We start from the raw sequence: 25939 nt of genomic DNA, 5'->3' as shown, positions 1-25939 counted from the left end.
ATGCAGTTAAACTGCAGACTTTCAGCTTTAATTCAGTGGGTTGAGCAAAAAGATAGCATAAAAATGTGAGGAACTAAAGCCTTTTTTTCACACAATCACCTAATTTCAGGGGCTCAAAAGTAATTGAACAATTGACTGAACGGCTATTTCATGGGCTGGTGTGGGCAACACCATTACAAATTATTACTGTCATTACCAATTAAGCAGATAAAAGGCCTGGAGTTGATTTGAGGGGGGGGAGGGGTGCTTGTGTGTGAAAGATTTTGCTGTGTTTTGCATGCAGGTGAAACAAGCCATCCTTAAGCTGCAAAAATAGAAAAACCCATCTGAGAAATTGCTACAATATTAGTAGTGGCAAAATCTGCAGTTTGGTACATCATGAGAAAGAAACAAAGCACTGGTGAACTCAGCAACGCCAAAACACCTGGACGTCCACAGAAGACAACAGTGGTGGATGATCGCAGAATCATTTCCATGGTGAAGAGAAACCCCTTCACAACAGCCAACCAAGTGAACAACGCTCTCCAGGAAGTAGGTGTATCGATATCCAAGTACCATAAAGAGAAGTCTGCATGTAAGTAAATAAAGAGGGTGCACTGCAAGGTGCAAGCCACTCATAAGCCTCGAGAATAGAAAGGCTAGATTGGACTTTGCTCAAAAACATCTAAAAAAGCCAGCACAGTTCTGGAAAAACATTTTTTGGACAGATGAATCCAAGATCAACCTTTAGCAGAATGATGGCAAGAAAAAAGTATGGAGCAGGCGTGGAACAGCTCATGATCCAAAGCATAGCACATCATCTGTAAAACATGGCGGAGGCAGTGTGATGGCTTGGGCGTGCATGGCTGCCCAGAAGCAGCCGAATGAATTCTGAGGTGTTCAGAGACATACTGTCTGCTCAAATCCAGCTATTCTTGAATGGCCAAGTCAGTCACCTGATCTGAAACCAACTGAGCATGCATTTCACTTGTTGAAGACTAAACTTCGGACAGAAAAACAGCAACTGAAAGCCGCTGCAGTAAAGGCCTGGCAGAGCATTAAAAAGGAGGAAACCCAGCATCTGGCGATGTCCATGAGTTCAGGACTACAGGCTGTCATTGCCAGCAAAGGGTTTTCAACCAAGTATTAGAAAATGAACATTTTATTTTCAGCTTTTTAATTTGTCCAGATACTTCTGAGCCCCTGAAATGAAGTGATTGTGTTAAACAAATGCTAAAAAAATGTTAAAAAAAATGTTCCTCACATTTTTATACAATCTTTTTGTTCAACACACTGAATTAAAGCTGAAAGTCCGTAGTTCAACTGCACTTGTTCAACTGAGTTGTTTGATTTATAATTATTTGCGGTAATATACAGAACCGAAATGAGAAAAAAGTTGTATGTGTGTATATATATATATATATATATATATATATATATATATAAATAAAAAGAAGCATACACAAAACATGTCACTTGGGAAAGATAGGCATATCTGTGGATATCCTTTTAATTGTTGATTATACCAAGGTTTAACAATGACATTGGTTAAGGTAACGTAATATTATCAGATAATGTAAGATATCCAGAACATGGACTTGTACACCTTACATCTTAGGGATATCTTGGGTCGCCTACTCATCATTCTTTTTGTATCTAGGGTCAATATACTTTCTGGAAATGCATGGAGATTTTATCTCTGATGTTTTTGTGTAATGCCGATATCTTAACTTGTTGCATTAAAACCTCTGCGACTTTCTACACTTACAAGTATTTCAAATAACTGAACACCTTTATTGGAAAGCAAACACAATCCCTTAGTGACATTCTAACCTATATTTTAAAAATATTAGCTTGTAAATTCTCCTTTATCTCTCATACGGATTCTATGTGGATACATTTTACATCAGGTATGATAAATGTTTATGTATTTACCCATTCTTCAGACAATTGTCAACATTATTTAGAGCTAGGGAAACAGTTTTGCCAGATGTACTCTACTGTAGTGCAATTTACTCTTCAGCACATACATTTTCTTGGGACAAACAGATGTCAGATCCTGTCACTAATAGAATACTGAGCTTAGTTTACACAGATTGCCTTCAGCAGCCAAAGTACTACACAGAGTCATAGACTGATTGGTGTTCAAAGAAGCTATGTATTGTAGATTTTTCCTTTGGCACTGTATAAATGAATTTATAATATCCCTCTCCAAAATAAAAATTTTTTAACCTTTAATGAAGTATGTGATATTATCTTGAAATTAGCAGATCTGATTTTCTGACTTAACGGTTTTATTACTCTAGGCATTTACAATTTAGGCATATATGAATGTGTAATAGACCTGTTTGCAGTTTAAACAATAAATTAACGATTAGAAACTTTATTAGGTGACGAAACAGGAACTCCAGTCTACTATTACTATTCAGTAAATTGAAGAAAAGTAAATAAAGCGGTCAAACTATAATGTAATCTGATTCTACAGCCTCTATGAGGACACATCTGAGCAACCATTCAATTTGTATTAAAAGAAGTGTGCAAATTCCCCATGTTGCACCACACATTAGTGTGACTATGTGAAAGAAAAGTATATGTATTCTTATCGGCTATTGCATTAAATCCCCCAATCTCCCCAAAAATGATTTTCAAATATGCTAAAACAAAAGTTATGTAGACAAAAAATTGTAGCTATCCAAAATATAAAATATTATCCTACAATGAAAAAAGTAGAGGTCCTTGGAGGGTTAACTGTACAGTCAATTTAATTTAAATGTAAAAAAGAGCGAAGACACAGATATGTACCAGTGTTTTAGAAAATGTAACAGAAGTTTCAGAGAAAACATCTTGTTTCAAAATGGTTAATCGATTCTAAACCACATTTTTCATGTTAATTTAACTTTGTGCTACTTTGGAGTTCCAGGGAGATAATCATGTAACAGCTTGTTTAAAAAACCAACAGTGAGTTTTTCTCCCATCTGTTCAATGCCCTGAGATGACAGTGGGTAATCCAGAAGTCTCTCCAACGTCTGGCACAGTCATAGATGATGAAGCGCCAGGCTATGATACTGCCAGAATGTGGCGTTGACAGTGTCCATTGCCACAGAGAGAAAGAAGCAAAGTCTATGAGGGTCTGGTCAGAGTTATAAATAATTTTTTTTTCAATAATGACATAAGAAATAATTTATAACAAAATATCTATAGTTTATCTGGATAAAAAAAAAAAAGTCATTTAAAAACATTCCAGGTGAATCAAAACTTTGGTAATTCAAAACTTTTGGTGAATTCAAAGTTTGGTAAATATTCTAAATATCTTAATATCACAGGAGTCTGCATAAGTGTAATGTGATAAAGCATTGTTACAATGAGGAGGCAAAGCAATGCTTTTGTGTTAATTGCTAATGTAGCATTAATAGATATAGAGATATAAAAATAATTATAAAATTATGTTAACTTGTACTAGGTATTGTAAAGCTATTAGGAGATCTTGGTAGGAGTGATTTGGTACATACCATTTAAATAACACTAGTTTGCTCTTAAAATGAATAGGAAAAAATGATAAAGATGTAAAACATGCTGTATCAGGCTATGTATATTTAATGGAAACCTGTTTAAGCCACTGACATAATCAAGTATACAGATCAGGAGAGTTAGATTTATGAAGACTTCCTTCATTCTAGCCTACTTATTACAAGTCAGTGCCTCAGAAAAGCATTCAAACCATTGGATCACATCATGACAGCAAGAGATCGAGTATTGTTCAGAAGAAGAGGCCCCTTTTACTTCCCCATTACAGGTTTGGTTTTAAAGGCTGAACTATGATTTTTGGAAAGATTGTATTGCAAAAACACAAACACGGCTATAAAAGTTTAAACTTTTAACTTCCATTGGAGAATTATAAGAATTAGAGTCTTCTGCAGGTCACTAGCACCATTTAAAATGTTTAGGTCTCGCTCTCTACCACATATGAACAGCTGCCTGTTTGCTCTCTCCACCACAATGGTATGAAGGATGCCTTACCTGCTGTGCAGTGATGCTAAGGGCTGGGTTTGTTAGCTCGGTCTTATCTTGAGATCTTTCCCTTGCCAGTCGAGCAGCCTCCCGTACCTCCTGGAATTTCTCTGCAAACTTTCAGACACCAAGAAAGAAATGGAAGTTAGGGTTGCATTTTCACAGTAAATATCTAAATAGACACTAGATTTTTGTTGCCCAATAAAGTTGTTTGTTCATTTCAGCTATCCCATGACATAATGTAGTGATCCATTATGCCAGATCATTAAATAAATAGCAACAACAGATACCAAGCTTTTTACCATTGCAAGTAACAGATATGAGGTGTACAAGTATAAATAAAGAATTCTGAACCATTTCAGTTTGATTGCTGTTTTAGCAGCCGTGTTCTTAGGAGTGGCAACTTGGTATTTCATTAGACATTTACCATTACCTTCCAGTCGGGTGCTAGGTAATATATATAGTGTAAATTACACAGATAAATACATATTTTTAAAGAAAGAAAAAAAATGTATATTTTATAATCGAATGTATTTAAGGCTGCTTCTAGCTTGGACACAGATGCACTTTACCATGTAATAACAAGCCATTTAGGGCTGTAAGGAGAAATAATGTTTTTGTAGTGTTGAAAATATACCACATATAAAATATATTAATTATAGGTATAAAGCTGTAAACAGATGTGGATTTTTGTTGTTCAAGAATGTGATTGTCTTCAGTGAACATTTAGCATTTGTACAGCTGAGATAGTAATTGACCGTGTGTGCGCAGCTTTATTCTAACACAAAAATAAGCTATAAACATTATTCCGAATTTGTATTTTGTTTCTACACTGAAACAAAAAGAATAGTTTCTCTTATAGAAAAAATATAAAGATATAAGGTTTAGGCTCATCCAGGTTTAATTTTAAAGTGTGATTTTTTTCTGGTCCAAGGTATAACAATAAACAAGAAACACATTTTTATTAAATTTATTGAAAAACCATGGCAATGAAATAAAACAATTCATGTAAACCATTGTATTTAGTTGCTATTGGTAGCTTATGAATTCTGTGATACTGGAAAGATCCCTAAACTTTTTTGTAATTATGCCAATACAATTTTTTTTAGTTTTTTTTGTTTTAACATTTTAGTTCTTAAAAATGTTTCAAAATTTATAGCTGAATCACTTGTACAGGTAAACACCCTAACATTTCAATAAGACTGAGTTAAGGTCATCTGCGTTTTTGAGCCAATACGTTGATGATGTTTTTCTTTTTTCGTTTTTAATAGTTATTTCAAACTATTTTGCATTTTAGGCCACATATACCTGCCCTGACATTTTGCTGTAGAATTTGTATCATGCACATTGAAACTGAATTACAGCTTGATAACACCAAGCTGTCCACACCATGTGGTAGCAAAGAAGCACCATACAACTAATTTTGGCAACAGCAGAACATGTGTCAAAGATGTGTAATACAATTGCTTGGTTTTTAAAAATAAATTTAAAAAAAAATTAATTTTGTATACTGCACATAATTTGGTACTACATTACTACACTATAAAAACCACACTGCTCCTAAATATCATAACTGTGTGCTAACAGTCTCCAGTTTTGTTTCCTAACTCTGACCCCTACTAGTCTTTAAGGATATATATATATATATATATATATATATATATATATATATATATATATATATATATATATATATATATATATATATAAAATGGTATTTACAACCAGTTGTAAATGTAGGGTTTTTAAAGGCTATTTCTTGTAGTTGTGCTGGAAAAATACTCTAAACATGCCTTAAAATATTGCATAAAGCGAAATGGACCTCAATATGTATTAGGTTTCATGCAGACATTTAATTAGCTTTAACATTAACCTACTGTATTGCCATATTCAAGAGAAATCAGCCTGGTAACACGGCCAGCATAATAGGTCATTTAGGACCTGCTGTATGTGTAGGTGCTGACAGAAGGAATGAGCAGAGTGCATAAGAAGGAATGACTTTTCCTGCCTTTTCCTTATTGTAAAAGCACCTAGATGGGAATATGCCTGGGTCTTGCTGTACTCATGTAGCTGCAGCAGTGATGAAGAATACCTGTGGTACATGGTGGAAATTATGGCTAAATCAAAATCATACAAGGAATTAAAAATGATTTTACGGATAAAACAGAAGCCATCTTTATTTAAACTGTGTATTAAGCAGTTTGCACTGTATTCACAATTAAGAACAGTGACTATATCCCAAAGATTTGATATAGAAAGGGATCATAGTTCAGTGTTATATACCTACAACAAAGCTTTAATATTTCATTGTCTAAATGAGGTTAATGACTTTAGCTTGCTGCACTCAAAAGTGGGCCACTGACTCTTTGCAATGCATGCATTCAACCTCAAAAGCAGCCCTTAGTAGGCGACATATGTAATACTGGTGCGCTAGATAAATGATCCACTGACAACCATTTAATGTATCTTCTTCAGCCAAGCACACTTTGTCATACATTTAACACATCTAAAAGGATGGTATCTACTTTGCATATAGAAGCACAATTTTTTTAGGAGAAAACTTTTGCAGACTTGTGATATAGTCAGTTAACTTTTCTTTGAATTTTAGCTACACACTATCTACAATCTACGAGTAAAAGTTCATTTTAATTGTAAGCTTTACTATGCTCAATCTTGATTTACATACTTCAGACTTGGTGCTTACTGAAATCCACACCCTGTAACAAAAGTGTCAGGTCTTGACAGAACTGTAGCTTTGGTACTAAAATCCACATTACCAAGCCCAGTATATTCCAGAAGGCTATAGCATGTTTGAATAAAGACTTTTTGCAATTGACTTATTGCAATTTTTAGTATAAAAATCCCATAGAAAGTGCCCATAAAACATTTTTTGAAATGTAAAGAAGTGCAGGCTAACATCTAGAGAATAGCTGGGGATGCTTTTTTTTTTTAAATTCTTTAAACCACAAAGGGCCACTGGGAAGAACCAAAAATGACCACATGCAGGTCTATCTAGCACTAGTTTGACATATCCAATCTAAATATCCTATTTACAGTATCCTTATCCCTTTTATTTTCTCATGCCTATATACAATTGCATTGTATACACAAGCATCTATACATAAGACGTATTGTGTTAGTATCCATTCTAAAAAAAAAACTCAACACAAGCTACATTCCAATTCAGAAAGTATAAGGGCACGTAAGTCTTTACCTGGGTCAGGTTCTGTTCAGAAGCAAAGCCCAGACCATACACTGTGTTAGCTCGACTATCAGCCCATTGTCCGAATTTCTGTGAGGTTTTGGTGAAGGTCATGTTTGGAGTAATGGTACTGTTGATGATGGCCTGCACAATAAGGACACATGATTAGAAGATGCTTCTTTATAATTTTCATTCTTTCTGGATACAATGTGTTGTGACTCACCTTGTTGCCACCCACACTGATGATACGATACACATTTCTTGTGGCATCGTAGAAGTAGGACACAGTGGCAGCATGTTTGCTGGCTGGAATCCAGTTCTTTTTGGTAACTGGGTCTATCTGAAAAACGTGAGCTCGAGTGCTAAAAATGGGTTGTTCCCTGTAATAAAGAGATAATTACTGATCAGTGATAATGATCTGCTGGTAGAGAAAATTATTAATTCTCCAAATCTAAATATTTTAATGGTATTTGGTTAAAATGAAGGAGTGAAGACATATTACAGATCAAAGAGAAGAGATACAGAAGAGATACAATACAAATAGGATCAAACCAGTGTTTTGACCTCAAGCAGGATCAACATGATAGAGGAGAGAACACATATGAAACACGTGTAATGGCAACAGCACAGGCACCATAATATTGTGGCCTAAAATAAAAATTGATGGTGGTTGACCCACCATGTACATGAACGAGGTGCGGGGTCTAAGATAGCAACCTCTGGTTTCACTAGCGCACCATACAAAGAATGATGGACTTTGAGAGACAGTGTCAAGTTTACAGTCCTCATTCATCTGCTGATATATAGTAAAATTCCAGTGTGTGGGTGTCTCACAGTAAAGTTTACGTGGGAGGCCGCAAAAGCATCATTCACAGGCCATACCCCCCCCCCCCCCAAAACTTTAATTTGGAAACAAGTATTACAATAAAGAATAGCAACATGATGGTGATGTCACCCTTTTCAGCGCAAAGACAAGTAGCAAGGTTGGCATATTACCTAACTTTTTACCAGCCGATTGGTCCACAGAGAAATAGAAAAGTGACCAAGTCATCACTCTACTCAGTCTACTGTTTTTCCTGTTCACATTCCCCGTCACCAAATATGAGTGCAACCAGCCTGTCTGGCTACTAGTGAAGACTATTCCTCTGCTTATCTGGTGGCTGCCTGACAGGGGGTTATGGGAGGTTGAAATCAGCACTAATTTTGTTGCAATAATAGTTACATTAGAAAATAAAAAAAAACTTCAGTAAATACATTACACATTATTAGCTGATGTTTTATATGTATATGCCCAGAATTGTAAGCAAGACCTTGCAATTAGGGGGAAAAAGCAATTAATATGTTGGCGTTATATAAATACAAGTTGGCATTATTATTATTAATAATAATAATAATAATAATAATAACGCTTTCTTGCAGACCACCTAATTGTGACAATAAAACAAAGATTAAAATACATACACATAAATAAAAATGCAACTACTAAAAATGGTTCTTTTAATTTGATCAGTGTGAGCTTTACCATATAGGATGTCACAGCAAGTCAGTATCTTCCACTGGGCAATTACCATTGTGAAATAGCATTCTGATTTCAGTGGTATTCTGCACCATTATTTCAAAAGAAGACATTTGCATGCTGATTTTGAGACAAAGTCGAGAATGTGTATTACACTGCTGAGAGATATAGCATTGACATTTAAACTATGAATAGCTGTAAAGTAAATTAGAATAAAACATTTAATGCCTGTATTGGTTTTAAGTGCACTGTATCCAATGCACGCAGACAAAAAATCAAAAGCTTTGCAAATGCAAAAAAATACAATAATGTCAGGTGAGAACAGAGAGCCAGAAACCTCAAGTCTCTGCACATGAGAGTCAATGTACCCAATAGGGGTCTGGGCCACGCTGATATGAACAACTTTGTTTCCTAAATGTATGACTTGTCTGCCCCTCCAGTGCCTAGCTATTGATTACTGAGTCTGTCAATCATCCCTAAAAACCAATAGCTTATAAAAGGTAGAATGGCTTGAAAATACATTACAAACATGAACAATGACATTACAAAAGTTGCTTTACACCAGCAGTCGTCATTGCAATTTTAAGGCATTTCCAAAAAATTAAGTAAACATTTCAATGTCTGCAGGTTGGCTTTTTACTTTAAACTACACATTTTATTTGCTTTCCATATAGTGATGGTATTTCATTGTGGTACCCACTCTTCACTCTTCAACCACCTCAATAAATTGGTTAAAACTTTGGCTAATCTATCCAAATCGACATTTAATGTTAATGACACTTTGTCACTTATAAACAACTTTTTAAAATTTCCCCAAACAAAAATATTTTAACGACAATTGTACCTTTGGCCTCCCTTCTACAGGGAGTACAGCATTCACGTAGAAATACTTTGGTAAAACCATTTAGCAAATTTCATTGTGCAGCCCAGGCTGCTGCCAACCGTAACAAATCAGATTGTTTTCATTTTCCAATGCAAGTTGATAATAAAATATAAAATTAGCAACTGTCGTGTTTTGCATTTCCTCCAGCTTTTATAAAGCAAATAGTAAAATACTGAGCACCATCATATTTTCTTAACATAACTATATTTTATGTCATTTAGCTGATATTAAATAGATTGAAAAAGAAGTGTAGGTGGGTGGCAGCCCCTGTATTGTGACCCAGCTCTTCAGTAACCACCCAAAAACAGCCGGGTGGTTAATGAAAAGACAAACAACCAAAGAATCCCTGCTTTCTAAGGTAAGACATGAAGGGGTACATTGCATAAACCGTCATATTTCCATGAGATAATTATACCATATGGATATGCTGATTTATGGCAGCATTTTTTTTAGTATTTTGAATTTATTGTAGCAACATATGCAGTCTGGCACAATTTAGAAACTGCAAAAAAAATACATCTACATCAATAAAATACAACATGAGACAAAACTCTGCTCAGCTTCAATACAGTCTAAGCTAAAGCAATGTTTAGTTTGACGAATACAGTAGGACGGAAGTCGTTATTTCACTCCAAGACTAAAAAGGGTGGATTGATTAAAAAGCATTCTGTTAAAGAAGCATATTGTTTTACTAATTACTTACTTCCTAATTAATAGGCAGATTCTTTCCCAAAGGATGGGGCGAGTGGTGCAAGCATTAAGATTTTCACTGTGTGCTTCGTGTGACCCAGATGAAATGACAGCTGATTAATCTGACCCAAACCAAAGCTTCCCTTAATTGAGTCTTGGGGAATTTCCAAGTAAGATGCACATGCTCCCTGTTAATCATGGCTGGGTCATAAAGTGATAATTCCTTTTGGCTGAGATCAAAGGAAAATGTAGATTTCTTTAAAAAAGGCTATAATATTTGACCATTTTACACATTTACAAAAAGTCATTTTTACCAGTTTATAAGGAGTTATTTAGCTAGTACTCAGTGGACAAGAAGAAATAGAAATGCAAGCATTTCCGAGAATAGCGATATTCCTTGCAAAAGATTTGCATGATATGTAATGATTTCCCCGCTTTACTTTCATTTCTCATGATGTGCCTGGGATAAGGATTGGGGCTCAGCGGGGAGGAAAAACACTGCTAATTTCAGCCACTTTCCACCAGCTTGCTATTGCCAAAATTAATGGATCAATGCAATTAGTGGGCTCTAAAGGGTTGCAAGACACGTCTAAAAATATGTGTGCATTATCCCACTGATACAGCAATCTTATGAAAAACATGTTTGTTAAGGTTTTCATTTATCCAGGTCATTTTACAACTAGTAGAAGTTAGTCACATTCAACTAGGCTTGTTCCCCTTCATCAGTTCTACTAGTGTACAACTGGTTCCACTCAGCCCAAACACCTTATCTGATAATCTCTTGACACAACTCCTTCCTTTAGGCCTATTTTTAGACTACTATCTATAGTTCTTTTGGATTTGTAATGTATTTGTTGAACTACTAGACAAAGTACATATGTGTGGGTTTGTGTGTGTATATATTGTTTTGAGTGTATGAAACATTCAACATTTTAGGCATGGAGGAGGAACATTTTAGGCAGATGGAGAGAACAAGTGGAGTGATGTAACAGAATTGCTGGGTAAAATCTATGTTAGCTTTGTATCACTGTTAGCTTTTGTGTTTGTGACACCAGTAAGTGTGTAAAAATTAACACACAGTTGTAAAAAAAAAAAAAAAAAAAAAAAAAAAAAAAAAGGTGGTTTGGAATGTTTTGCAGCATGGCGAGAAGAACAGTTATTATTTCTAATTCTCTGTACAGCAAAAGTGCTATGGTTTTGTTGTGCACATTATTAGAATCATGGATGGACAATGAAATAATATACTATAGTTATACTTGCTCTACTAGCACTGAAATCCAAGATGATAACTGATGTTGGAATCTAGGGGACCCATGACGATACTCTCCCCAGTCAAGTAACAATGGTAGGTAGGTGATATAACCGCTCACGATGATAGAATCTTTTAAAACATTGTAGGTCTTTCTGTGGTTGAAGGACAACAGCTTAGCAGTTGTATATTTGAACATCTTACCTATTTCAGTCTGTTGATGGTCAATAGAGGTTTTTATGAACAGCTTTCTAATATTGATGACATTTCAATTTTTGATAAAACTGTTTGCTGTTATAAATAAATATTTTTGAGGGAATGCAAATAGAGAAAAGATGATTTAGTGTTATAAATGTAGTGAATGTAACAGGTATATGCATGCCAAAAATAGCTTATCTGGCAAATTACACGGCAAAGGTATCTTAGGTTTACTGATCTTCATACATCTTCAAAATCAAAGTAGCAGTGAAAGAATATAAATTTCCCCCTGACAATTAACCTGCCATAAGCCCTGGCAGATTTGGCAGAAATTTTAGGAGCAATCCTGACAGTCTGGGTTGTCTTTTCCACTTTCCTAAAATCCCTTTTAGTCTTTGGATGTGAAGAGGCATTCATATTTAATAAAGAAGGTCAGGACACAGTAAGAGGTGGAGCCAACCATCCTGGATCTATTGATTATGTTAAAATATGGTATTCACACACACACACACACAAACACAGGTTGACACAGAAACACACAGAAAATCCGGTCATCAATAATCCGGATCCTTCATTTTCCCGGCATGAATTTCGAAACGCATTTTCAGTACTGCATTACAATACAGGGACTGCATTACACTGTTTGGCCACTAATGTTTTCATGGTGCTGTTCTGCAGAAACAGGTGTTAGCTTGTTTGCTAAACTAAATGCACGCTGAGACATCCCTGCTGCCAGTTCCCTGGAACTGTGCCAGATGTCCACGGTGCTGCAAGAGGAAGGCTGACAGTCCTTAGGTCCAGAGGTTGATGTATATATATATATATATATATATATATATATATATATATATACACACACACATACACATATACACACACACACACATTTTTTTAATGCATATTAGAGCAAGCAAACATTAGATTTTATCCATACAGTGTCTACAGATAAAGGTGATATAATTGAAAAACAATTTCACATAAAACTAAAATGACACCAAAAAAACTAACATTACTGTGTGCATTTTGATAATGTAAATTACCACATTTATTACCAATAATAAGAACATCTGTAGGCAACATCCTTGTTGAATCTGCCCTATTTAAATTTCAGATATGAAGGGTCCGATTTTCTCTTTGCTACGAATGTGTGGTGTCATCATGATCAAAAGGGTTCTCTAAGGTCAACAGAAGGAAGGATGTGGATGTCTAGTGAGCGATTTAAAAGCACTGTCTATTTATTTGAACTCACCTATTCTATTGTAAGAAAAGAAGCTGAAAGTGGCTAAGAGTTCAAAAAACTGTTGTTGCTTTGCTGCTTCATGGTCCAGGAAGCTTGCAGCCATCGAGTCAACAATAAATTCAGCCTCATATCAAAGTGATCCAAAACTTTAAAGTGAGGCAGAAATTGATATTTCAACATATTTTTTATGCACACTGGCACATCTACCAAGAAAATGGCTCAAAAAGAAAATACATTATAGGGATTATGGACAACATACCAAAAATAGTGTTTTAGTCCACCTTGTTATATCAACAAAATGCCACATCCCCAAAACTGGACAAACGCAACATACAGTGAACAGGTTGATGGTACTGTAACAGTGAAAAATTAAAAAAAATGATGATCTCCAATAAATACTTACAAAGTATATTGTTTGCATAAAAAAATATATTTCCTGCCAGTTTATCATAATCTGGTAAACATTTTATGAAATGTTTACAATACCATGACGGCCAGGAAATGTATCATATACATAAATATATTTTCCCTCTATGTGTTTCAGGTAAGGGCAAATAATAGTAAAGTAGTTTATGTAAGAAACCAGTGTGCATATCTCCAAGCAGCCAAGCCAGTGAGAACCTTATACCACCTGATAAGATTAAGGCAACCAGAGGGTGGGCAAGGAGAAGATGACAGGAGATTCCACCTATCATTTATGCTACGGAGCTTTAAAAAAGTCTTCATGAAACCTTGGTAGCATAAGTTATAGGTGGAGTCTCTTGCTATCCTCTCTTCTCTCACCTTCTCCAATAATGACAACATAACCATTTTTTTTTTATTTTGGGGTATGTATGTATTTATTACCCTTAATGAATGCTGTAAAATACCTTCAACAAAGTTTGAAAAAAAAAAAAATCAGTAATCAGTAAAGAGTTTCGCTCAAAAACAGATTTCCCTACTAAATCATATGCACATACACCATCATATCTAAATGCCTGAAGTGCATCCTAAAAAAACACCAAATCAAATTCTCAAAGCAGTTGCTAAGCACAGAAAATGTGTGAAGAAATGTACAGAAAGAAGTGTATGCTTCCTTGTGTGAATGTACAACATCTACGTGCAGGATTTTAACAGGAAAGCACCGATGCACAGTGGCATATGATGTGAACAGAGATTCTAGTAATACAAACCTTTACACTGCCTTGTTTCCTTTGGCAATATAGTGTATTGTTATTGTAGATTTTCTTTGCTTTGAACCATTTACTTTAGTGAATTATCCAGCAGCTTTTCACATTTTTTTTTTAAGATGGAATCTGTACACACATTCCTTTGTACACGTTTTGAGAAAGTAAGGAACCTAAAAGCAACATTATTTAAATATTTAATGAATTCTGTGAACAGGAATTCAACTATATCCATTAACCCTATGTATACTCTCTAAAAAGTGCATTTTGATCATCACTGGGTGTACATTTTATTATTGTTAAAATTATCATGTTTTCACATAGCCCAACAAGTTATACAGAACTTTAAATGGTCCATAGTCATGTCTATGTCTCTCAGAGAAGCTCACAATTTAATGTTTGTACTATAGTCATATGTCATTAATATAAACTAAGTACAATTTGTAGAGGAAGCCAATTCACCAAACAGCATGTATGCGCACTTATGGGAACCCCACAATATAAGGGCCAGTGTTAACAGGCTTCTATGAGCAAAATCACCTTGATACATCAGTATGAGATCATTCAGAATCTGATAGGTGTATTTGACCTACTGATGACCTTCTTCTCACCTGCAATTGACCCTGCTTTAGTTGTGTTTGCCTTCCCACAGACTTGTAAATGAGCACTTCTGAATCAAACAAAAGCCTGTAAAAACAATGGCCCCAAGTGTGCCAATTATCCTTATAGAGCCTTTTTTTAGTACATTAAGCCTATTGTCTGCAATTGGTCCTGATCCTACAACTAACACCGCTTTTGGCATTAAAAGGATTTTCTGGAAGTGACAGGCTGAAAACTCTTTTGCTTCTTAGAAATAGTCAACCGTAACAAAAAGCAGACTCTGATAAGTATTTGATTTCGCTGAAATATGTCTTTTAAATTTACTAGCAAAAAAAGTAGTTGTAGTTAGGACACAGAAAGCATTCACTATATATGGTTATATAAATTACTGATTTTCCAAAGCACTCGAATCAAAACATTCATTGCTGTTTCTGTTGAGGAAGGATGGGGGGAACAGTATGGTAAATCCTGTTTGATAATAGATACAAAAGTATGAATCCCCATTAGAATTTTTGGTCTGCGTACCTATCGGAGAGATCTCTCTCCTATTTCCTGTAATATTATTGGGCAAGGAAGAAAAGGCTTCCCGGACTTAATAAAAGTATGCCGATATAAAACTGAATCATCTGATTATTTTTTCCCCATAGTATTTCCTCTTAGTGCAACACTGAAACTGATTATCAGATTGTAATTCACGGAAACTCCTACTCAACAGAAGGAAGTAATAGCAGGAAGTGACTAAAATTCATGCAACAGAAGCAAGGAGTCTGTAATAAAGCTCAATAATCCTTGCAATGTATATAAATAACTAAGAGAAGGTATTTTTTTGTCTACACAAGTGGAGTACCATGTTAAAAGCAGATATCATTCTTTGGAGCATTTATGCTTTTTTGACTTCTGAGTAAATATGGAAATACAAATGTGGAGTTGTCTTCACAGCATGCATGTGTGGATAATTACCAGACTACCAAATCTGGACAATCTGTGGCCTGTGTACATATTATTGAAACATTTCTGTGCAGATCTATAAGCAAACGGCAAAGATAATATGGACAAGAATGGCTATGCAGAGCTGTACATGAGAAGACTCAATAGAAAGCCATACCTGTTAGTAGTAGACATTTGTGTGTTAGAGATTGTGGAAGACGAATGACAAAGTAGAGAGAGGGAGAGAAGTCACAGTTTCCTTGACAGGTGTGAACACAGCACAGACTAAAAAAGTCCTTCCTTAGGCTCCAATTGGGCAAAGTCTGGCCTGCTCAGAGCTGAAATTATTCATTTCCTGAAGAAATAGGAAACAGATGTCATTTGTCTATTTTATAAAAAAACAAAAAGCATGAACACCTCTTCATGTTCTAGCCACTTCATTGTATGAGTATACCAACTGAACTATATATATATATATATATATATATATATATATATATATATATATATACACACACACATACACACACACACACACACTGACTACTACATAGATTGTGTTAGTGTTATGTTATTCACAGTATTTAAATTTCAGATCCCTTCCTGCTTTAATTCTCATATATTATACCTCCACAGTTCTTGTACCACTTACCTTTCTGACCTGGTAGAAAAATACCCTGTCACTCCCTTTGCTCCTTAAATAACCTACTACTGACTTTCTCACTCATAACCTCCTCACACCTCCTCACTTTTCTAGAGCTGCTCTGACTCTCTGGAATGGTTGTCCCCATCCTATTTAGCTTGCACTTTCTACTAGTTTAAAGAGCACTCAAAACTCATTTTTTCAAACTCTCCTACCGGACTTCTTCTGTATTTTAAAACCCTCACTACTTCCCACCACTCCATATCTTCCCTATAATTGTGTGAGACTTCCCCCAGCTCCTAGATTGTAAGCTCTTCGGGGCAGGGTCCTCTCCTCCTCCTGTCACTGTCTGTATCTGTCTGTCATTTGCAACCCCTATAAATTTGTACAGTGCTGTGTAATATGTTGGTGCTATATAAATCGAGTTTATTATTAATGTTGTTATTATTATTATTATTATTATTATTATTATTAATAATACAAACATCACTTTAAATAATAGTAAAATTTTGACAGTTCAACAGGCAATCGATATAGAGCTTGTCATTTGGTGTGGCAAAATGGACCATAAATTGCTCTTTATTAAGAGATAACTGCTTATCTACAACTTGGTAGACTCTGAGGAAACCTTACAGAGTGTGCATTAAACATAGCACATTTTGTGCAGCAAAGAAGACTTGCAGAGGCAGCCTTTCTCAACCTCTTTACCCTTGAAATACCATTCAGGTCTCAGGGAGCCTGTGCAATATTTATGGGTTGCCCAATTCATGATACATTAGTAAAAGATGGTCAATGGAATAAATGCCTCTTATGTTATGTTGCTGCCCAGTGAAAAGATTGCCACAAGATAGCTTTCCAAAGAAATCCAAATGGATCATTGGTGTCAGTGGTAACTGAGAACCACAAATAGCTCATGCAGTGTTCTCCCCATCTCCTTTTAGCCGGGCGCACCATTTTTCAGTAACTACCTGGCTGTTTTTGGGTGGTTACTCATAAGTTGGGTCACAATACAGGGGCTGCCACTCGCCTACAATTTCTCCCCACTCAGCTTAAATATTTAAGTAATTTAAGCAATTAGGTATTTAAGCAATTTACTGCATTTAATAATGTAGAAATTTGCACACCTAAATCATGTTTATTCTATATTTTTAGGTACATATAAGTCTTTTATACAAGAAAATGTTTTAATTAAAAGTTTCTCTCCGCTCTGCTTTTAATATAGCCAGTAATTATGCAAAAAAAAAATTTGATTTAAATTTGTAATTACTTTAGTGCAGCCGATTTCTGTGTTACACAGTTAAAAGATAGCACTGCAGATAAACACTACAGCCTGAAAGAAATAATTTTGTCATTGAAGCCTCCAACCTGCATTTGATCTTTGGCAGCGCGGTCAGTAGTCAAATGCGTGAAAATCACATTGGTTTCTGATAGTCAGTAGGGGTTCAGTCAAGTATGAGAGCCAGCAGCCAGCAAAGTGTTGGCTGCCTGCTATCAAGGAGGACATTGATTAATACAATATTGGCACAGGTGCTGAGAAATGTTAATAGACAGAGAACAAGTTAAAAATCATTGCACACCAAAAATTATGAAAAACCCTTCTGCGTGGCTTTTAGGCAAATGTGAAGATGTTTTCCTAATAGCCTACATATGTATTCTGTAACCAATATCATGAAATACATGTTATGTTTACAAATACTTAATTTTACACTGAAACCAGAATTTATAAATCTTCCACAGGAGCCTAACCGAAAAGGCGATAATGGTAATTTCTGTTGGGGGGGAAGCCATTATATGGTTATCAATGAAGCAGAACAGTTTTTATTGTTTACCAGATTGATTACAGATTTACCAGATAGATCTTTTTTATTTTTCTAAAATGTACATGTGGATTTTCCTGTGTAAAAGATATAATTTAGAAAAGTTTTAGAAAAAGTTTGATGTGAGGAACCACTATGTAACTGGTAAAAACAAAAACCTCTTTCAGTATGATAAGCACAGTGTCTTTTTTGTGAATCTATTGAAAGGTTTCTTACCTGGAGATTCACAAAACACCCCAAGTTAGGTTGACAACACTAAGACACTGCTTCATAATTATAAGCAGTGTTGCCATGTACTCCCCCTCTGCTGGCCCTTGGATTTGTTCAATCACATGGTAGACTAACAATGCTGCTTCTTATAGCAAGGCCATGGCTTAGTGTTGTCAGGCTGGAACAGGCTGAAAATCTGCAAGTAAGAATCTTTGCATCAGATTTAGAAAAAAATTGTTTGCTTCAGAAAACTGCTTACAATAGAGCATGATGGCAAACATTCTGAAAAATAGACTTGTATATGCACTTTAAATTCCATTTTAAACTGAAAGAATTTTAGTGCTCGGATAACATTGTTCTGGCACTTTGGTATGTTTCTTGGAAATAGTTGGGTACTAAATTCAGCTAATATATCTAGCGTGATAGAAAACTGTTACCTTCACCCAAGGATATACACTTTCCAGGTAAGTATACTGTACACTACAGAATAGAACATTCTCTGTGATTTGTCCAGTTTATTGGAATAAACCGTTTGAGAAGAAAGGAGAGAGGAGAAAAAAGGTGAGGCACAGCCTCTCTGCATGCCATAACCTTTGTTGGGTTAGCACCAAATTTTGTGATATATTAACATCACTTTTTCAATTTTGTTATGTGGCAGCCTGACGCTAGGTTAAATTTAAATTCTTTTTTTTCTCAATAATCTACACCCAGTGAAAACAGGATATATACTCTATATGAAAAACTGAAATATATTAACTTCCCTGGTGGTATTCCTGAGTGTGGCTTGGGGATAATTTTCAGTATCAAAAGCGTTAACCCCATGCCACATTTGAGGTGACATTGTAAAGGGCTTACCTGCCCTCCACGAGCCCGCAGTGTCCTCCGATGATGCCCACCCAGCATTTGTGTCCCCTGGCCTTGCATCCCCGGCGTGATCAATGACACTTCTGAGCGTTACTGACCTAATAAGACCGCCAGGGAGGTTAAGTATTCAGAACCTTTACTTAGCTAAATTACAGTCTTGATGCAACAAGTTTGACCACCTGGATTGGGAGATTTTCTGTCATTCCTCTTTGCAAATCCTCTCAAGCTCAATCAGGTTGGATGGGGACCAGTGGACAGCCATTTACAGGTCGCTCTGGTGATGTTCAATAGAGTTTAAATCAGGGATATGACTGGGCCACTCTAGGATTTGTGCAGTGTTGTTTTTAATGTTGTCTTTGCTGTGTGCTTTGAGTCATTGTCATGTTGGAAGGTGACCCTTCGGCTCATTCTGAAGTCCTGAGCATTGTAGGATAGGATTTCATTGGGGATATATCTCTACTTTGCTCCACTGAGCTTTCTGTCAACCCTAACCAGTCTTTCAGTCCCTACCACTGAATAACACCCCCCACAGCATGATGCTGCCACCGCCATGCTTCACTGTTGTATTAGCATGGAGCAGGTGATGAGTGGTGCCTGTTTTTTTCTCAGACATAACATTTAGAGTTGAGGCCAAACAGATCAATTTTTACTTAATCAGACTCAAGAATCTGTTTCCTCACAGTCTGAGAGTCTTTCAGGTGCATACTTCAAGTAGACTTTCTTTGTTTTACACGGAGGACAGACTTCCGTGAAGCCACTTTGCCATAAAGCCTTGATTGGTGGAGAACTGCAGTTGTGCTTCTGGAACACGTCCCATCTGTGTTCGAGAGATTCTGCGTGGATCTTGGTCAACTCTCTCACTAAGGCTCTTCTCCCTCAATTTGGCCAGAGTGACCAGCTTTTGGATAAGTCCTGGTTGTGCCAAAATTCTTCCATTTGAGATCTGTGGAGACCACTGTGCTCTTGGGAAGCTTCAGTGCAGCAAAAAAAAAGGTTTGTAGACTTTCTGTGATTTGTGCTTTGCAACAATCCTGTCTCTGAGCCCTGTTCCTTTTACCTCATGGCTTGGCCTTTCCAAATCTTGTCCAATCAATTTAATTCAATTTACAATAGGTGGACTCCAAACAAGGTGCAGAAACATCTCAGAGATTTTAAATTTTACCATTTTGGCAATTTATATTGGAGTAATTATAGAAGGAAAAATTAGAGGGGAAAAGCCTTTTGGGGGTTAAAGGGGGATTCCTCAATGATTCTGGACCTGTTATTGTACCACAACTAAACTGACCCCCATTATTTATTAGTTTCATTTTTCTAGACATAGAAATAAACACTGAGGAAAAAACAATTCGCAATTCACAATACACACAAAAAGAAAAAAAACAAATTAGTGAATGCAAAGTAATGATAGTTTCCAACTATAGAAACACTAATTTTGTGGTGACATTGGTTTCTTAAGGTCACTCCACTTACCCTCTAGCAGTCTGCCCAGTACTGGTTTGTACTGTCAGACATTTACATTGGGCAGGGGACAGCAGAAACTGTTGTGCGAGAAGTATTTGTACTCTGACAGGGCCCTTATCTGTCCATATCCTAAATGCCAGCATTCAGAATCAGAGTGAGGAAAATTTTCAGTGATAAGTATCTACAATGACCTTTTCTGCACCCCATACAAAACGACAATAATTTTCACTGAAAACAACTGTTAGTGATGATTTCCAGCAATAATCAAACAAATAGGGATAGATTCTGCATCCACCCCAACAACAGAGGTCATTGTATCAGTCACATAGTGATCCAGCACACCAGACCAGATCATTAGTCTCATTTGAGTATAAGTCCTGGATAATAAAATATCTGTACCTATGTCTTTTTAGTTGTATAACACACTGATGATTAGGTTCTGTACATGTAATTGTAAAAATATGGAAGTTATTTTTTAAAGAATCTCCAAGACACTTTTGTATTTGGGGAGATCTGTATATAAGAATATAAGTTTATTTCAAATTATATACATATTCAGAGATATTGGCCAACTCTTGGGACATAGAAGATGATATGAAAGAGATGCATATAAGTCAGGCTGTCTGAGTGCACAAGTCTGGCGTTAAGGAACAGCAAGCAGTAATTGTAGCACAGCATGAATTTATCCAAACATCTTCCAATCCATTATTAATGCTGTGGGATTCCCACTCTGGCTGCAAAGCCTGGGCTCTTCTATCTGCACTCCCGCTGCTTGTAGAAATGGATGTATTTCTAAACACTATACAAGAGTACACTGAGCATTCAAGCACACACATGATCTGTTCTACTGTTTTTACCCCAGTCCATGAAAGCAGTAAAAACTCGCAGTGGGAAGCTATACTATACAGACTACACTGTGTGCAGCTTAGTCCCCTGAGCTTTCTTCAAAGCCCAGCATTGCCAATGGTGCCAGCATCATAATTCTACATATAGCAAGGTTAAATCAGGATTTTCCTATTAGATATTTAGCCCTCCCTCCCTCACAATAGCTCACATCTTTCTCACCCGCATGGTTGCTCTTGTGTGCTATGATTCTCTCTGATGTGCGGTTACTCTTCCTTTGCTTGCAATTTCTGTGTAAATCAAGTTTTCTGACCCCATTCCATATTTAACCCACTAGACACCACAAGCTTTTGAAGATGACTCATTTTATCACACCACAACATACAGGATAATATTTTTTGTTACTATGTATGAAGTTGGTTTGGATATTTTATAGGCACACAAAAAGCCTCTGACCAATCAAAAAAAAAAAGGAAGGAGTATACCTGTATGTGTGGATCATTGCATGTGCATATTGATATGTGTGCAACATTGCACCTAGAACTGTATGGAGGTAGGTGAGAGTATCTTGCTACATAAGGTAAGGGGCACTTCAAACCATTGGGATGAGTTGGGAGTGGGAGGGTGGGAGTGAGGAGTTGGGCAGACAATAGATTTTGTGCAAAGATGGACTTTAAATTGTATTATACAGAAAAGAAAAAAGCTATGGTTCAGATAATTAAACAACTGGGACAACTGGGTAGAGCTCACATAATTTTTGGCAGGGCAACATGTGTTTTTCTGTACCTACAGTATCATAAAAGGGATTAAACCTGGGAGAATATAATGTAGAGATGTACTGCATTTTTTTTCTGCCATAACATTTTTAATTAATACCACGTAGACAGATATAGTACACAAACATTCACGCCATTGATTGCTAGTTTAATATAACCTCTTTTTCTACGCATTTAGGTATATGTGAATATCCCTTAAATATTATACACAGAAAACATTCTAAACTTTAATATTCAGCAGAAATATAGGCATGAACTTTTTTTTTTTTTTTTTTTTTTTTTTTTTGCTGAATTGCTATCCGATATGGATACCTAGAAGAACAAAGGAAGTTTCATTATGGTAGGTGGGTTCTTATTAGTTCTCCTTTTCACATCTCTTCTTCAGGAAAGAGTTGGTTCCATGGATAAAATGTGATTCAGCTAGAAAGAAGACACTCATTGTGCTACAACACAACAGTTTATTATAATTTTGTGATCTCACTGAATAAAATGTGCTTACATCTCCTACACTGCTGCCAGCTTGTACACACAGATCACTTGGTATTTACCAAGTCGTGGGCTCAGCCCTACATCTTTCTCTATCACAACACTTTCTGCATGCAGCTGACAGAAATTTGTTTATTCACGTGTAAAAAAAGTGGAAAAACAGCAGATGACCTTGTTATGACTGCTTTGTCCACTCCTAGGAAGGGAAAAGAAGACCATTTTAGCTACATTTTATTTACCTACAGTGTACTCTGAAAATTTGACATCTTTAGGTCCATTTCCTGGCACAGCCCCTTCACACTTTGCAAGTCACGGTCCCTACTTTTCTAAGAATGTCGAAGTGCTTATTCTGGCTCAATTCTTCCACTTTTCTCCTCACCTCCCACATAACCTTTTATACGGCAACTGAAATAGGGGAGAATAAATGTACTACAAAATATCATTTAAGTGACGGCTCACAGTTTGCTGGGGCTGCAGACATCACATCCAAGATGGTGGTGCCCAGCAGCAGTCTCAGGGCTTTTGGATGTCTACAAAAAGGAGATTTTCACAGGTAAATAACTTTCCTTACATATGTTAAACACATATAAGAATATTATAGAAAGAATGTTGTATAATTAATGATGTAGCAATGAATGATGGTGTCTTTTTAGGAAGAAAATAGACGTGGAGTTAGGTTAGAAGCTTGTACAGATTACCAAAGTAACAAAGTTTGGAAGGCAAAGGGTTGAGGATATAACCGACGAACCTTCTTGTTTTGAACATTGAGATGGGCAGATCAAAACTCCTCAATTTCTTTAAGTTGCAACAACCTTTTCATTACAAAGATATAGAAAAACTACAGTTGAAATGGCGAAGACCAATAAATGGGAAATTGAATTGCAGTAATCATTTTCAGTTTGGAAAATGGTCATAAATGTGCACATTGGTATGTTAACATAACAGACCAAACAGCGTGTTTACAGCTGAGGCATTTTAACCTTCTGTAAGTTACAACAGAAAGCTGCTTGATGTGCAGCATAACAAGCACATTATACTTAGTGTGTGAATGTGCAATAATAACTAGCAAAACAAATAAACATATAGTCAATAGAGAGAAGAACAATATAAAATCATAGCCAATGCATGTTATGGACTGCTGAAAGTTCATAACAAATAAAGTGCAGTCAGGAAATTCCTGACTGGTATTATATATAGTATGAAATATTGAAATGTGTTAAAAATACAGAGCTAGAAGCAGTTTGGTATGATGTGGGCTATATTTGTAGGTAAAAGAACAAAAGACAAGTTTGTGGCAAATCAAGGTAAAAAAATACACACATTAAAAAAATGACCTTTTGTCACACATGTCACACAGTCAACACAACTGCAAAGAGTAAAGAAGTTTTGAGTTGTTTATAACAATGCAGCATTGAAATTAAAATCACTCAATGGTATTGTGACCATTAGGAGGTAAAGATTTTGAAAGCACAGGGAAAACTACATGTACTGTATTTATGTGATATGAATGTATTACCTTTGCTTCATTTTTTTACTCTACAAAGCCACAATTTGCTCCTGCTACCTTTGTTCTTTGGCTGACCATGATCTGTATTCCTTGATTCTTTTCTATCCGCCCCTACTATCTGTGATCCACCTTCAATGCCCTTTGTTTCCCCTGCCACAGACTGTAATCCAGATCCACTGGCTCTAAACCCGTCATCATCATAGAAGCACTTCCTATACTTATCATTTCTTCTGTTCTGCTACCTTCACCCAAAAGATGTCATCCTGGTCCTGACTGTGAATCACGTACCACAAACAAGCATGCAGCCAGTAAAATCTGAATTATCTGACATCATGACATATTTCCAAATAATGATCAATGACAATGAGTAATAAATCCAGAAAAATGAACACATTCCTGACCCCTTTAACTTTAAAAATAGTGGTAGCTAGTACATATTTATGCATTTAGAGGAACTTTACAGTTTTATGCAAAACACAAAAGGGAATAAATTTTTCCTTTAACAAACAACTTCTTCCCACATGGTAGAAAGGGAATTGCCAATGGGACCCCCACAAACATGTCATATGCTCTTCATAAGCCAAGTTATATAGTACACTGCAAGCTGTTATTATGTTCCTTTCCAAGTACAATCACTACATTATCTAAAACATGTTCCATGAGATGGCCTGGGACGGATAAGAAAGGGAATGTGCAAAGGTTCCAAATCTAAAAACGCTGCATTGTACTGTTGTTTAAGAAAGGTTTCTAACAATTTCAAACGCATAATGTTCATGCAAGCAGTGCCTGAAAGAAGACAGGAAATCCGGTCAAAGAAGAGAATTGAGGAACAGCAGGTAAGTGGGTGTAAACAGTAAGTCTACCAAAAGCATATAAAATATACGAAATATCGATGCCCAGATAAAAGCTTTTGCATGAGTTAAGATGCGGACGCAACTGGTTATAACAGAAAATTGGGGGTATGATTAAGAAAGCCACTATATTATTGGACAAAATGTCTGAGACTTATTAAACTTTTCTAACTATCTTTTGGCAATCACGGTCATAAGTTATGCAGAATTATTTTTTTTTTAAAAAAACAGAATGTAAGTTGTTCCCAAAAAAAGTGGCAAGGGCTGGTATTGAAAGTGGTCCCCTACATCTGACAACCTATTCTTTTTTCTGAACTGTATCCTCATGTGAAGATATCACCTTGATAAGCCTCAAAACCTCTAACATCTGAACACTAAGCAGCACAGAAGGTATATCACTAAATCTAGCAGTCGGAAAGGCAACAGAGACTAGGAATTCAGAATGCAAATATACAGCCATGAAGTGCCTAGGCAACCCCATATAACAGGCAGCACAGGGGCAATTAAAGATAAAAAGCACATTTTTTAGTTTACCCATAAAACACAGGTAATATGTCCAAATGTTCTCTACTGCAAACATTTACATTTAGTTCCTGTCCACTTTAAAATCCCTTATGGTCCAGATAAGTCCGTGCCTGTTTAGTTTATTCTTTGTACTGAAAATACCTACTACAAATAATTTTAAAGGAAACAACTCAGATGCAGTTGAACTGCAGACTTTCAGCTTTAATTCAGTGGGTTGAACAAAAAGATTGCATAAAAATGTGAGGAACTAAAGCTTTTTTTTTTTTTTTTTACACAATAACTTCATTTCAGGGGCTCA

At 36.0% G+C, this 25939-nt stretch overlaps 1 protein-coding gene across 5 annotated transcripts in view; it reads right to left on the bottom strand.

Moving 5' to 3' along the window:
• Nucleotides 1-25939, bottom strand: part of HOMER3 (homer scaffold protein 3) — a 74464-nt gene that overhangs the window by 34219 nt on the left and 14306 nt on the right. Inside the window, exons 2-6 of one of the 5 annotated variants that reach the window (XM_072404634.1) lie at nt 23218-23288; nt 15837-16013; nt 7413-7569; nt 7202-7333; nt 3997-4104 (exon numbers count right to left, since the gene is read on the bottom strand). In XM_072404634.1, coding sequence (XP_072260735.1) covers nt 3997-4104; nt 7202-7333; nt 7413-7569; nt 15837-15853 — 414 coding nt within the window. In that variant the 5' untranslated portion in view covers nt 15854-16013; nt 23218-23288. Of the gene's footprint in view, nt 1-3996; nt 4105-7201; nt 7334-7412; nt 7570-15836; nt 16014-22997; nt 23198-23217; nt 23289-25939 lie in introns of those variants that run through there. The other 4 variants (XM_072404636.1, XM_072404637.1, XM_072404633.1 and 1 more) reach the window with 4 other exon arrangements.

Source organism: Pyxicephalus adspersus, chromosome 3 (assembly GCF_032062135.1).
Source record: "Pyxicephalus adspersus chromosome 3, UCB_Pads_2.0, whole genome shotgun sequence".
Classification (NCBI taxonomy): domain Eukaryota; kingdom Metazoa; phylum Chordata; class Amphibia; order Anura; family Pyxicephalidae; genus Pyxicephalus; species Pyxicephalus adspersus.
Note: the sequence above shows the minus strand (reverse complement) of the source record. Positions and strands in the feature narration are given on the sequence as shown.